Below are 14,238 nucleotides of genomic sequence, written 5' to 3'. Positions count from 1 at the left end.
ATCGTTTATATCTTACATAATTCGATAAACTTAAAAGTAAAACAATTAAAGTTAAAGATTTGTAAAAAAAAAAGTGTTATTAGTAAAAAGGTCATATATATATATATAGATAAAAATTCAACATAAAAATCTCTTATTTTAATTAATGTAAGAAAAAAAGAATTTATCTCAAATTTCACTTTAGGCAATAGTGTTAATAGGATTAGCAAAATAAATTAGGTTTGTTTGACTAACTAGTTGGTCCGTTATAAAAATGTTGGTTCAAATAAAATTAGGTCTATTTAAGCAAATTCAATGAATCCGTCGAATTAGACTACACTTAAAAAATATAGACCTAAATTCAAATGAAGTTATTATGGTTTGATATTTTTTTAGTTTGTATAAATTAGACTAAAAAAAATAAAATAATCAAATATGAGTCAACCTAACCTAACTGGACTTAAGAAAATAAAACCAATATAGAATCGAAGTTAATCCAATCCCATTTTCATGTTTGGTTTGAGTGAGTCTGTTCCAACCCATTTATTTTGCTAGTTGTAACCATTAGGTTGATTAAACTTGTTGAGCACAATTACCTCAAGCGAAAAATACATATCATCTATAAAAATAATAATTCTATCCTACTCAAATATAATTATAATGATCCTTTATAAAGATAATATACATCTTTCTGGTAAAAACAAAATCACTAACACTCCCAACTTATAAATTAAAAATAACCAGCCTTGGCACCTAATCCCAGATTTTTTCCCGTGAACCCTATTGTCCATTGACGCTCCCGAATTTCAATTCCGCGTTGACACCACCACAACACAACACAATCATAGTCAGAAAACAGCAACACTTCGCAAACCACTAACCCAAGAAGAAAATGAAGAATATTGATTCCATCTCCTGCGACACGTAACACTTCACCCCCTCCATCCCTCGCCGACGCGTCACTTTTCTTGTCCACCGACACAGTTAACGCCGCACCACTGTGGTCCCACCCCAACCTCATTATATCCATTTCTTCTGACCTCAATTTTAACTCTTTTATGTTCTATCTTCTTATCCTCATTCATCAATCAATTTGCCCATTTTTCAATATAATTATATTTATACCTACCCATGCTACGTTTGTTTATCTAATTTCAACATATTTCAACTAATATTTCATAGGGTATTATTTTCATAAATTCATATAAAAGTCTATACTATTTTCCAAATAAGACATTTTGCACACTCCAATAGTTGTCATTTCGTGCCAGCTAGTTACAACGTGCATGTTCTTACGGTATTCTCACATGAATTACACGCATTAGGTGACAAAAATTCGATTTACATGTTACGTCCTTTCTTATATTCTTGCAGAATTAGTAATTAATTCGTTATAACAATAGTCTTTTTTTTCTTCCTTTTGCTTTCAATCATGGATTTTATTCTTCCGTAAGGATTCAAGAAAAACCTTTTTTTATCAGAAAAGAAAAATCTTTATAATTTACTGTGCCATTAATCACTTTCAATTAATAATTAATTATAGCTATTTGCTATCTGTCCCCTCCTTTGTTTATTTTTGACGTCTAATGAACGTTACTGTATCCTATTTTGAAAGATGATGGCTACAGATAGAGACTGTTTAGTGCATATGACCCACTTCTGAGCATAACATTCACCCAAAAACAAATACCACAACGAAAAGGGCTCAATCATTTCGCACTAGAAATTTGTTGATGCAAATTAGATTGGTGTAGAAATATAAACTACTCGATATATCTAAATTGTGCCCACAATCTTGATAATTCATTGCATTGAATTATTGAATCAAGACGCAAATCCATCATTATAATTCCTCTTCCATTTATTTCATTCTACCTAATGAGGCCTAAACAAATCAGGCAACAAAACACAAAGGACACAAACGATTGGAAAAAAGAAAGCTACCTTAGTTAGCCCTATTGCAAATTATGGTCATGGGTCACTTTCATCCTAAATGCTTCTTAACAAATTACCATATCGATTGTCTGAACATGTATCATGAAAAGGGATGGAAGTGGTTAGGGAGGAGGAATGGGGTTTTAACTTCGAATTGCTCACCCAATTGGTTAATTTCTTTATCTTTTGTTTCTTCTTTCACGCATTCTTGTCTTCTTTTGGATTGTACTGAAATACACATGGAGCCCTTGTCCCAATTATACGTACATATGTGTTAGATTTAGTTTATTTTTAAAAACAATTATTTATTTTTATTACACTTTTAAGAGAATTATAAAGTAATTATTTTTTTACAATTTATACAGAGTATTAGTTATTAAAATTGAAATTTAATATATTGAAATTAGCATACTAGTTAAAGTATCAAATTTTGAATTTAACATAGTAATTAAATTTAAAATAGGTTAAATTATTTTTTAAAAAGAAAAATAAATTGTAAAAATTAAATACAGTGGTTCTCTCTCTAGTACTTTAGGCCTATATTTAACAATATATATATATATATATATATATATATATATATATATATATATTATTGAATTTAATTTTTCATATTTTGATAAATTATGATGTTACTTTTAAAAAGAAACAAAAAAACTGATGGACACTAATTTAAATTTAATTATATTTAGAACCTAAATTTTTTATTTATATTTATATTTTAAACTAAAACAATCATATAATTTAATATACAGTCTTTTAAATTAAATCTATTTAATTCTCTTAAAATTGATTCAATATATCTAGTTCATATGACATACTACTTTTCTTTTAGAGCAGGCGGGGGATCAATTTTAAAACATTTGACTAACTAATGTTTAATGAGAAGAAGCGTCAAAGATCTTGTTTTCCCTAACCATTAATGAATTTTCACTCAAAAATGCAGAGCACCTAATGAAAACGTGAAATGATCCTAACCCACTACAAAGTAATGTGCGTTTGTGCCAAAGCGCCACAAATATGTAGGCGTAAATTATTTAACGAACAAGAACAACGCCGACGTGACCTCATGCAATGTGAATGTGAATGTGGACTTGAACGTGCACACATGGTAAACAATTTATTAAAAAAATATAGAAGATTATATAATAGCCTAATACAAATAAAATAATGTGTCGGTCAGTGTCCCTCATTTCAAGCTCAAGTCAAATGATATATTACATTACCATTAACGAACCAGCAAAGAAAGAATCCTATGATTTTTAGCAGTGTCTCAAGCTCCCTTTGCCTTCCCACTTCTCCTTCTATTAAAAAGGAACAAAAATTAAATACAGTTCTTTAAATGTTTTTAATGTTATTCTTTAATCATAATTAAAGTTTCATCCTAGTAATCTACATTATAAAAATCAACATAAATGATTAAAGTAAAGCTTTAATTTTAAGTTAAAGAAACAATGTAAAAGTATCTAAATAACTATACATATAATTTTTTTCAAAAATAATTCCCCACTTTTCCTTTCTTTTCTATGCAATCATTAGCTTGACCAGCTGGCTTTTGCACCTCATAAAAGTGAAAGACAGAACAACGTAAGAAAAAGGGTCATGTGGCATTTTGATCAATATAAGTTCCATTCTATAGGCACATTAGTTGGCAACTTTTTTCTTGTTGGAGATTTAATTGGGTGCCTTATTATGAACTTTTCTACCCTATATTGATTTGTTCTGTGCATGAATCATGATTCATATTCTCTGTGCAGAGAATTAAAAACACACGAGTAAATAAAAATAAAGCGCGTTCTGGAACTCTGCCAGCAAAGTTAAGCGCGTTCATTTATTAATTTATATATAGCAGTTTATTTACTCCTACGACACTTATTAATTACTATTACTACCATTTCTTTTCGAGTAGAAATAACGGCTAGTACTACTATTTATAGTACCACTTTCTTTACATGCACTTTTAACATCACAATCATACCAATATAGAATTTCATTTAATGAATTTAATTTCCTTTTGACCGAAGAATTTCATTTAAGTATATTGTTGCATGCATTAAAAAGCAAGTTTAGCAGTACTATCATTTATAGTTTAGTATATATTTTTTTTTTCAGAAAATAGTTAAATAAAATTACTTTTATTGAACGTTTCTTTTTTAATTTTAATTTCTTAATGACTATCCCTACAACAGTAGTTGTTAAAGAAATTAAATAGCAATGTTTGGCTCACAGACCAAAAAGAATATTGATTTTTTTATTTATCTAAATGATGTTACTATTTTTATATCTTTTTATCTATCCATTTAAAAGGATAATACACATATTAAATAATATAATCAATATCTTCATCTATATTTTTAAAATTATTTTAACTTCTTACCGTGACATCAATTATCATTTCTCTTTCATATGAGATAAGTGTTTAATAAAATATTCAAGAACTAACTAGAAAGAATGGTATAACTAAAAAGATAACAGTTAATATTATTTGATACTTTTAAATAATAATAAATACGAACGAAATTCCATTTCAGTAGTAAGCAAATTAAAAAAAGAATGAAATAGTCCTTTTTTGTTTATTTAATAAATATTTTAAAACATGTCTAATCTATGTCTTTGTGATTTATATTAATTAATTATATTTTTGTGTGTTAAAAAAAATGTCACAATATTCAACTATATCTTAAATAAATTTGTGTCTTACAAAAAAATAGTTTTGAAAGATAAAAAAATACCTATCTTTTTGTTTCCCACAATTTTATAAAATATTTTAAAATTAAAGATTGAATAAGGATTTTTTGTTGCTCACAAAAATATAAGCAATAATAAAACATCATTCTTTAATATTTTGTTATTAATTAATATTTATTAAAAGGTTGAAATTTATATAAAAATTAATTAAATAAAACGGAAAATTCACACAATTTCATGAATCTTAATAAATTTCATTAGAAATATATTATTAACAATATTTCCTTTTAAATCTTTAGAGTTACTTTTTTTAAAATACTACATTAATTTATTATCATGTTATAAATACCATAAATTCACAGTTTTACTGTTAATTAATTTCTGACCACAAATTAGTTAACCACATACTATTTACTATCAAACGTGTAGATTAATTGACATATATTATTTTACTTAATTCTTGAATTAAAGTAGTAGATGCACACAAAAAACCTTATCGCATGAAATAATCATATTCCACTTCAAACAAGATTACATATGCAACAATTTATCTTCTTGTGATCTATAATTTGTTTTTAACTAGTTACATTTTTTGAAATCTCTTCTTCACATTATATTTATAAGACTATTCAAAATCTTACTTGAAAACCCCAAAATCTAATTTCACTTTTGACACAAAAAAAATTGGGTTTTCCTCAGCCGCATCTCATTTTTTTTCTCTTAAATTTTTAAGATTATTATATTGGCCCATGAGTAGTGTTTGTGTCACGATCCGATCAGTACAAAACCTGCTAACCTGCTTGCATACTCAGTTAGAATCACCGTGTCTCAGACTTTCTCTCTCTCTCTCTAGTTTCCATAGCACACACACACGCTAATCATTCGACGAGGCCGCAAGTGAGTGAGAGAGAAGAATCACTCACTGATCCACACACAAACCAGAACAAAACCAAGCACAGACAGCGTGCGCTCTTCTTGTGATTTGTGTTACAAGCAACCAACCACACTCACACACACCCCTCCATAATAAAAATCACTTCCATGCTCTCTTCTTCACCCCAACCAAAACAAACAGGTGCTACTACTAATATTGTTCATCTTTTTTCTTCTTAAAATTGTTCTTTTTCTTTCACTCTAGCTTGATTTCAAGTACTCTCAAACGGCAACTGAGTTATGTGAGTTTCCCTTCTAAGAAAAAAAATGAGCTTGTGCCATAGACCATAGTTACTAGTTACTAGTTACTGCTAGCTAGTGCTTTTCACTGCTCTGTTTCAGTGTTTACCCACCAACCCATATGGCAATTACCGCGCAAGTTTTCTTTTTTCTTTTATGAATGTTGGTACGTTTCCATTTCAATGCTGGGTCCGTGATGGATCTGATGCGGTGAATTAATTACTGCTCTTTCTTGTCGTTATTCCCCTGTTTTGATTCCCTAATGAGAGAAAGTTTGCGTTTTTTTTCTTTTTTGTTTTTCTAATTTATTTTAAAATAATGCTGAGTTGGTTTTGTAACTTCACTGTTCTAAATGCACGCCACCAAGTTTGACAAGGTTTCTCTTCTGTTTTTTTTTTTTTTTTTTTTTTTGTAGGTTTGCATTTGCTTAACTGGAGCCAGATTCTGTAGCTGATTTCATCCCAATAAATCTAATGATGCTTAAGTAACTAACACTCTTCGATTGGTTTCTGGGTTCTCTTGAAGATTTGGTCTTTAATCGAGTCGAATTGGATCTTGTGATTTACTTAGCCGACTTCACTTAGTGCAGTGGGATAAGAGTTAAGACATTTGTTGTTGTAGTATTTATTGGTTTTTGGGTGGGTTTATAATATATTACCAGGGTTAACATAAGAACATTTATTCATAGTTGAACTTGTGTTGTGCTACTGTTGTGGTTGGTCAGAGAATGTCTAGGCCTCTGCAAAGAGGTGTGTCAGGTGGGGTTAGGGTCCCTGAGAGTGGCCATGATGACTTGTGGGACTCCCAATCTAAAGATAAAACGGAAAAGGAAGATTTGGATACGAGGGGTTCTTCAGATCACAGCCCTTTTACTTTGAGGTTTCCTCTGAGGGTTCTTTTGGGAAATAATTCTGATTCAAAATATGGCAATGGCATAGCTGAGAATGGTTTTGCTTCTGATCCCTTCATGGTTGGCACCCCACGAAGCCGGCTTAAGTTAATGTTGCTTTCTTTGAAGTTCAGCTTAGTGTTTATAGTTGTTCTGGCTCTTACTGGATCTTTTTGGTGGACTTTGTCGATTTCATCCTCATCAAGAGGTCAAATTTACCATGGTTATAGAAGGCTTCAAGAGAAGCTTGTCTCGGACATTTTGGATATCAGTGAGTTTTCGCACGGTCCTTTGAGGTTGAAGGAGTCTGAATTCTGTTCTGAGGAGTTTGAAAACTTTGTTCCTTGTTACAATATTTCTGAGGATGTGGAATTGGGAGTTTCTGATAACAATGAAGTGGACCGGCAATGCAGCCACGAGCTTAGGCAGAATTGTTTGGTTCTGCCACCGGTGAATTACAAAATTCCCTTAAGGTGGCCTACTGGAAAAGATGTTATCTGGGTTGCTAATGTGAAGATCTCAGCTCAGGAGGTTCTTTCTTCTGGAAGCTTGACAAAGAGGTAAGTGATATATTAACATTTCTCCTACTTGCTGTTGCACTTTTGGCTATTTTTGATACCTAAAGTTTTCATTTGTAATTTAATTTACAGGATGATGATGCTGGATGAAGAACAAATTTCATTTCGTTCAGCTTCTCATATGTTTGATGGTATTGAAGACTACTCACATCAAATCGCTGAAATGATTGGACTTAGAAATGAATCTTACTTCATACAAGCTGGGGTAAATACGTTTGCTCTCTCTTGAAATGGACACATCAAGTGTTTGTTGCTTGATTTTTCATGATTCATTGTACTTATATTTGACTAGTTTGATACATGCTCACTGTCAAATTCAGCATACTTAATGCCATCTGTTTTACTATAAAGAACTTGGTATCTCCATTCTAGTACTAAAAATATATAAATATTAACTATGTTGATGAAACGATAAATGAATAAACTTCGTACCCCATTGTCCAGAGGTTCTTCGCTATGCGAAGGTATGAGGGAGGGATATTGTACGCAGCCTTACCCTTGCATATGCAAAGAGGCTGTTTCCGGATTCGAACCCATGACCAACAAGTCACCAAGGCACAACTTTACCGCTGCACCAGGGCTCGCCCTCATGAAACGATAAATGAATATTCTAAAAAATATTAACTGAGGGCATAAAATGGTAACCTTGTATATGACATAAGTCATAACTGTTCTATACTTGTACCATCTAAAATTGTTTGTTATAAAGTGCCTTGGAGGGACTTGTGTTAGATTTTTTATGGGTTGTGGTGGCATTGGATCTGAACTCATGAAGTTTGACTTTGATGTTCCTTGCCTGAAATCTTATTTGATTGAGAATGTTGTCATCTTAAAATTTGTAGGTTCGAACTATACTAGACATAGGTTGTGGCTATGGTAGCTTTGGAGCACACCTCTTCGACAGTCAGCTTTTAACTATGTGCATTGCAAACTATGAACCTTCTGGCAGTCAAGTTCAGCTCACTCTGGAAAGGGGTCTTCCTGCTATGATTGCTTCTTTCACTTCAAAGCAGTTGCCATATCCATCTCTATCCTTTGATATGTTACATTGTGCAAGATGTGGCATTGATTGGGACCAGAAAGGTATTTTCAACTTTCAATCTATTCTACTTTGTGTTGGATAAAGATGCATTTATCATATTTTGTACTTAGTTGACAAAAACTTTTATTTTCTGGACTATTTAGATGATGCATCATACTTTATATGTGTCAATGGAAGAAATTAGTTGTCATCAAATAAGAATAGAATCCACTCCTTGGTTCTTCAAAGTATGCCTTGGTTTTTTAAATTCCATGGATGTATTTCTGGTAATTTCAAGTTTAATGCATTCACTTTTCCTATTTTGATAAAAAAAAAAAATGATTTTTATTTATGGTTGTAACTATCCCTTATTGAAGACACCTGAGCTTGGTGAACTTGGCTATATCTGTATTGTAATTTTTCTCTATTGAACCTAGACATTCAGCACTATTTTGTGACCAAGGAAAAATAATGCCATGTTTTGTTCTGGCTCTTTCAACTAGGCTAAATATCTATCTCTTTCTCATTCTGATGAGAAAAGTGTGTTGCTAACCGTACATATATCTTGAACTAAAAAGGCTTTTCTATCTGGAATGCTTACACATTGGATGCATTCCTTATTTGTTTCTGATGTAACAAAAACTAATTTTGTATTGCAGAATTAAGAAAAAGTATATGGTATATACTTTCGGAAAATATCCATATTTAGTTCTTCATTACATGGAGTTTCCGAAATTTACAACTTACATCTTTTAAAATAAGTAGATACCTTTTAACGTTTACTTGCCATAGTTGGTGAAGTATCCAACAAACCGAGGTTAACTTTTGAAACTCTTCCTTCTGACTTATGAGTTCTGATATTTGTGTGAAGGCACTGAATCTAACTCTAATCCTTCAACCTGCCTTTATTCTGTTTTATTTACCCCTGCCCCCCCCCTCCCGTTTATGTTTGAACATAAACTCCGAAATATCAATATTTTAGCACCTTGTGATTTATTAACATTCATATTACATGGTATAGATGGCCTTCTCCTGATTGAAGCCGATAGACTTTTAAAACCTGGTGGATACTTTGTTTGGACATCACCGCTCACAAATGCTCGTAACAAAGAAAATCAGAAAAGGTGGAAGTTTATGCAAGATTTTACATTAACTCTTTGCTGGGAACTGCTGTCACAGCAAGATGAAACTGTTGTATGGAAGAAAACTAGTAAAAAAAGTTGCTATGCATCAAGGTAATGCTTTCAAACATGTACTTCTGGAAGTTATTTCACTTTTGTATGTTCTAGGAAACAGATTTCTAGTAAATAGATTCTATACAATGTGTGTGTGTGTATATATATATATATATATATATATTGTACCATTTTGAAATTAATGTGGCCTGATTCTTAGCATGGCCTATTTTTACTTCCAGAAAGTCTGGTTCTGGCCCTTCTTTGTGTGGTAGAGGTATTGATGTGGAGACTCCATATTATCGAGAACTGCAAAACTGCATAGGTGGAATACAGAGCAGTCGTTGGGTTCCAATTGAAAAAAGGGAAAGATGGCCTTCCCGAGCTAACTTAAACAACAACAACTTGGCAATCTACGGTAATTATTATGTTCTTCAACACTAAATTATATAGCTCTTTGTGGAAGTGATTGCATTGTAATTGTATTGTCATATTGAATCAAATCTCCTATTCATTTGGTTAACTTAGTATGCATATATTTAACTGTACTAGGCTTGCAGCCCGATGAACTTACCGAGGACTCTGACAGCTGGAAAACAGCACTCCAGAATTATTGGTCACTCATGTCACCTTTAATATTTTCTGATCATCCGAAGAGGCCTGGTGATGAGGACCCTTCGCCTCCTTACAACATGTTCAGAAATGTGCTAGACATGAATGCTCATTTTGGTGGCTTTAATTCTGCATTGTTGCAGGCTAGAAAGTCTGCGTGGGTGATGAATGTGGTCCCAATAAGTGGACCCAATTATCTTCCCTTGATCCAGGACAGAGGATATGTTGGTGTTTTGCATGATTGGTATGCTAATTTCTTTTCTCTTGATCTTATTTAAAGTGTCATGCTTCTCTGCTTCAATAAGTTTGTTTTTCTTAGCTTAATATGGATTCTCAGACACATGCTAAATTCTTTTGTTCTTCCATTTTTTTTTTATCTCAGTCCCTTCTAAAAACTTAGAGTTATTGGTATTTGTTTTCTTTTCTAAAATCTAAAGATTAGTATCATTATCTAGGTCTAACTATTTTTCAGTTGAGGTTTATACCTGTTGTAACATTCACACTTTGTGCACATTCTCAATTTTTGGGTTTTGGTAGATGGAAAAGGGTTCAGACATCTGACATTTTTGTAAAGAAATATATTGTGATATGGTTGCAAGAAATTTATACATGCTAAAGTTTTTCAACATAATTTACAGATTTTCCCTATGAACTCAATGACCATACGGAAGGTTACAGTTGTTTTGTTAAATAACTCCAAAATTATGGAGTTATACTTATATGAAATCATCTTATGATTTGTTCAAGAATGACTAATTGTTTACCATAGTTGACTAAAAAAATCAAAACGTGGTGATTTACCCTTTACTTTTCCAATTAGGTCTGGCTCATATATTCTTTGATAAGATTTTGTGAAGAATAGTTAGTTGCTAGGTCCTACGCAGATTATAGTTTCCTTAACAAATATGACTTTTGGTGGCTTCTAGGTGTGAGGCTTTTCCAACGTACCCCAGAACCTATGACTTGGTGCATGCTGCAGGACTTCTATCCCTTGAAACTGAGCAGCACAGATGCTCCATGCTTGACCTGTTCATTGAAATTGACAGGATACTTCGCCCAGAGGTATGTGAATTTAGTTCATATTGTCATTGAACCAAAACCTCTATAGTAGTTGCTCATTAAGCAGTTCATTAATATTTTATGCAGTTTGTTCTGTAAAATGTGTATGAATTAGGCAGCCCTTCTATTGTTTAAAGTTGCTGAGTGTGATGTGATCTGTATGTTTATGCTAGATTTTTTTAGAACAAGTAAAAATGTCTTAAAATGTTTCATGATTTCATCCCCTATACATGTTCATGGACTTATGATATTCTGACATTGTTCATGTGTGCAGGGTTGGGTAATAATTCGCGACACAGTTCCCTTAATAGAATCAGCTAGACCTCTAACAGCACAGCTGAAGTGGGATGCAAGAGTGATAGAAATTGAAAGTGACAGTGATCAGAGACTCCTGATCTGCCAGAAACCTTTCTTCAAGAGACAGGCAAGCTAAAAAGAATTGATGGCCTGAAGAAACTAGACCATTATATACATATATTCATTTTCCATAAAGTTCATTTATTACCATAGAGCTCCAAAAGCGGGGGTTGAAAATTTTGGACATAAAAAGAAAACAACATATAGAGGAAAAAGTGTATCCTTGTCAATGATACCACCACATCATCTATGTAGCCGTAAGGTGTACATAGGGCCATGTAATTACCAAACAAGCCACAGAGCAGATGAGAAACTAGTATACTGGTAGGTTAATTTACTTTTCCATGTGATACACAGAAACAATATTAAGATTGGGAACATGGTGATAAGTTAAGTTATTGTTGTAAAACGCTCCGTGGTTGATTCCCCCTTGTAGAATTATTTTTTCTGCTATCTTTCTATAGGTTCTTAGATGTTTCTTGTATAAGCTTGGCAAAACTGTACTTTATAGTTTGTCAATGTTTATAATGTGAAATCAAAATCATATTATTCATCATTGTGACTATGACTTCTGGTTGGATAGTCACTGGTAAATTGGAACCAGCAGGAGCAAGTTACATGCCAAGACCATGACAATGTGACATTTTTCTTCCTGATGTAAATCAAGGTAGTAGAACTATCAAGATTTAAATGATAGTAACTCATGATGTTCTTGGTTTTTTAAATTGAAACTAATGATTAAGCCTAAATTTTCAGATAATGGTTTCAATAAATCAGATAATAATATAAACTTTAATTATCAGGATGAAGTTACAAATATTGGATAACTCATAACTCACTAACCTACGTCCAAATTGCAATGCATTAAGCTCACTTGGCTTGATCTCATGTGCAAGCCTATTCTTTTACATGCTTGTTTGAAAGCACTCAAAATTAAGCAATGTGGGATTAAAAACTTTTTAAGATAATCTAAAATTATGCATATGAATTTAGTAAAGACGAGGATCCTTAACCAAATTTTCTTCCATACTTTGAGAAGTTATATGTCTTTTACCTTTTTTAACCTGAAACCAAAGTTTAGAATTACAAGAAAAATATTATGTTGAAAGCTGTTATTGACTATGGTCATGGCCTTTAGTTGATGTAATTTTAAACTATAATATTGTTTAAATAATTTCTGAAAAAATATAGATATTGTGCTCAAATAGTTTCATCACAAGAAAAGTTCACATTTTAAAAACTTTGAATGAGTGCATCGATCACAAGTCTATTTTACAATTTAAAATATTTGACAATTCATTCAAAATTTTGTAAACTACATATTTGCAGAATACAATAATTCTAATTAATGAAAGAACAAACAGCAGTTTACAAAAAAAGGCACATTTTCTCATTTATTTTACCATAATTTGAGAAAGTTTGAATACAATAATTAATTGGAGAGGAAAATCTTCTCAATTTTTCAATGTTAATTTTTTGTCGTATTTGCTTTTACTTCTATTTTAGTTTTCAACTTAAAAAGAATCTATCTATTTTATTATAATTAATGATATCATCTTATCTGATGTCAGAGATTTTTCGATCGAAACTATTCAAATATCTTATTCTTATAATAATGAAAAGGACTGCGCACCACATATGAATTAAGATCTTATTTAACAAGAAAATGAAATGACATAGGTTCTCCACTGATTGAAATTTACATATAACTGGCATTAATATTATTTATATAAGATAAAATTAACACTGTAAGTAATATATGATTTCTTTATTAATACCAAAAATATATAAAATTTTTATTTCTTATACATTTTATATTTTCCATTTAGATGCGTTTGAAAAATGCAACCCAAAATAAATAAATAAATAAATATTTCTTGTCGATTTTTTTGTTCATAAGACCTTTTGCTTAACTGTAATATGCAGAGGTAAAGACTTTCAAATATTAAAATGTCTTTACTTCATTCGATGTGTCAAAAAACATGTGAAACTTTTAACACATAGAGTTTATTAAAATCTTTTGTATTGGATCATAAGACCGACCTTAGCTCAGTTGGTAGAGCGGAGGACTGTAGTGGGTTAAATACCTGAAAGATATCCTTAGGTCGCTGGTTCGATTCCGGCAGGTCGGAATTTTTTGTGCATACCTACTTTTATTTTAAACTAAACTATTTATACTTTTCATCAGTACAAAAAAATAAAAAAATCTAATTTCACCGACAATTTTTCCTTTATTTTTTTTTTTGAGGGAGACAATTTTTCCTTCTTAAAAGCTCAAGAAATTATTATCACAAACTTTATGCACTGTTCTGTTGGAAGAAAGCTTACTGAACGTTGAAATTCTTCAATTATTCCATTTACCAACAGCCGTGAAAATTACGAATCTACTTTAATAGTACAATTGAAATATGGTCCTTTAAAGAGTGCACACACCGGGTTGTGCTGGAATCATTTATTTAAGCTAAAAGCAAATATATTATTTCTAAAAAAAGAGAAAATATATTTATTGGTTGATATTTAAACAAAAAAGTATAATAGACTGATTAACCATTTAGATAACAATTGTACACCCTTTGACATAGATTGTGAATTTTTGTTGTATTCTTTCGGATACTTTATAGCATCTAAACTGAACCTCATAAAGCAGCTTTTAAATTTGATTAGATGCCTCGTTTATTAGTCACACACAAAAAAAGATGCCTCGTTTATTCAGATAATTTAAGATTGATAATTGATACCAATTATTCAATTTGCATAATGTTCATAGAATTA

At 31.4% G+C, this 14,238-nt stretch overlaps 1 protein-coding gene and 1 non-coding gene across 3 annotated transcripts; both read left to right on the top strand.

Moving 5' to 3' along the window:
• Window positions 1–5,379: 5,379 nt before the first annotated feature.
• Window positions 5,380–12,019, top strand: LOC100805992 (probable pectin methyltransferase QUA2). 2 transcript variants are annotated; one of them, XM_006593499.4, is made up of 9 exons: window positions 5,380–5,677; window positions 6,191–7,224; window positions 7,315–7,447; window positions 8,085–8,325; window positions 9,285–9,498; window positions 9,681–9,856; window positions 9,991–10,294; window positions 10,977–11,112; window positions 11,384–12,019. In XM_006593499.4, exons 2-9 carry the CDS (start codon window positions 6,503–6,505, stop codon window positions 11,540–11,542), a joined length of 2,085 nt encoding a protein of 694 aa, XP_006593562.1. In that variant the 5' UTR covers window positions 5,380–5,677; window positions 6,191–6,502; the 3' UTR covers window positions 11,543–12,019. The 2 variants fall into 2 exon arrangements, with proteins under 2 accessions (XP_006593562.1, XP_003542374.1); XM_003542326.5 differs by having other exon boundaries at window positions 5,405–5,941.
• Window positions 12,020–13,504: 1,485 nt separating this feature from the next.
• On the top strand, window positions 13,505–13,598 carry TRNAY-GUA (transfer RNA tyrosine (anticodon GUA)). Its single transcript has 2 exons — window positions 13,505–13,541; window positions 13,563–13,598. It is a non-coding gene; the product is annotated as a tRNA-Tyr (tRNA).
• Window positions 13,599–14,238: the final 640 nt, after the last annotated feature.

The sequence above is a fragment of the Glycine max genome, chromosome 13 (assembly GCF_000004515.6).
Source record: "Glycine max cultivar Williams 82 chromosome 13, Glycine_max_v4.0, whole genome shotgun sequence".
Classification (NCBI taxonomy): Eukaryota; Viridiplantae; Streptophyta; class Magnoliopsida; order Fabales; family Fabaceae; genus Glycine; species Glycine max.
This window is presented reverse-complemented; position numbering and strand designations above follow the sequence as displayed.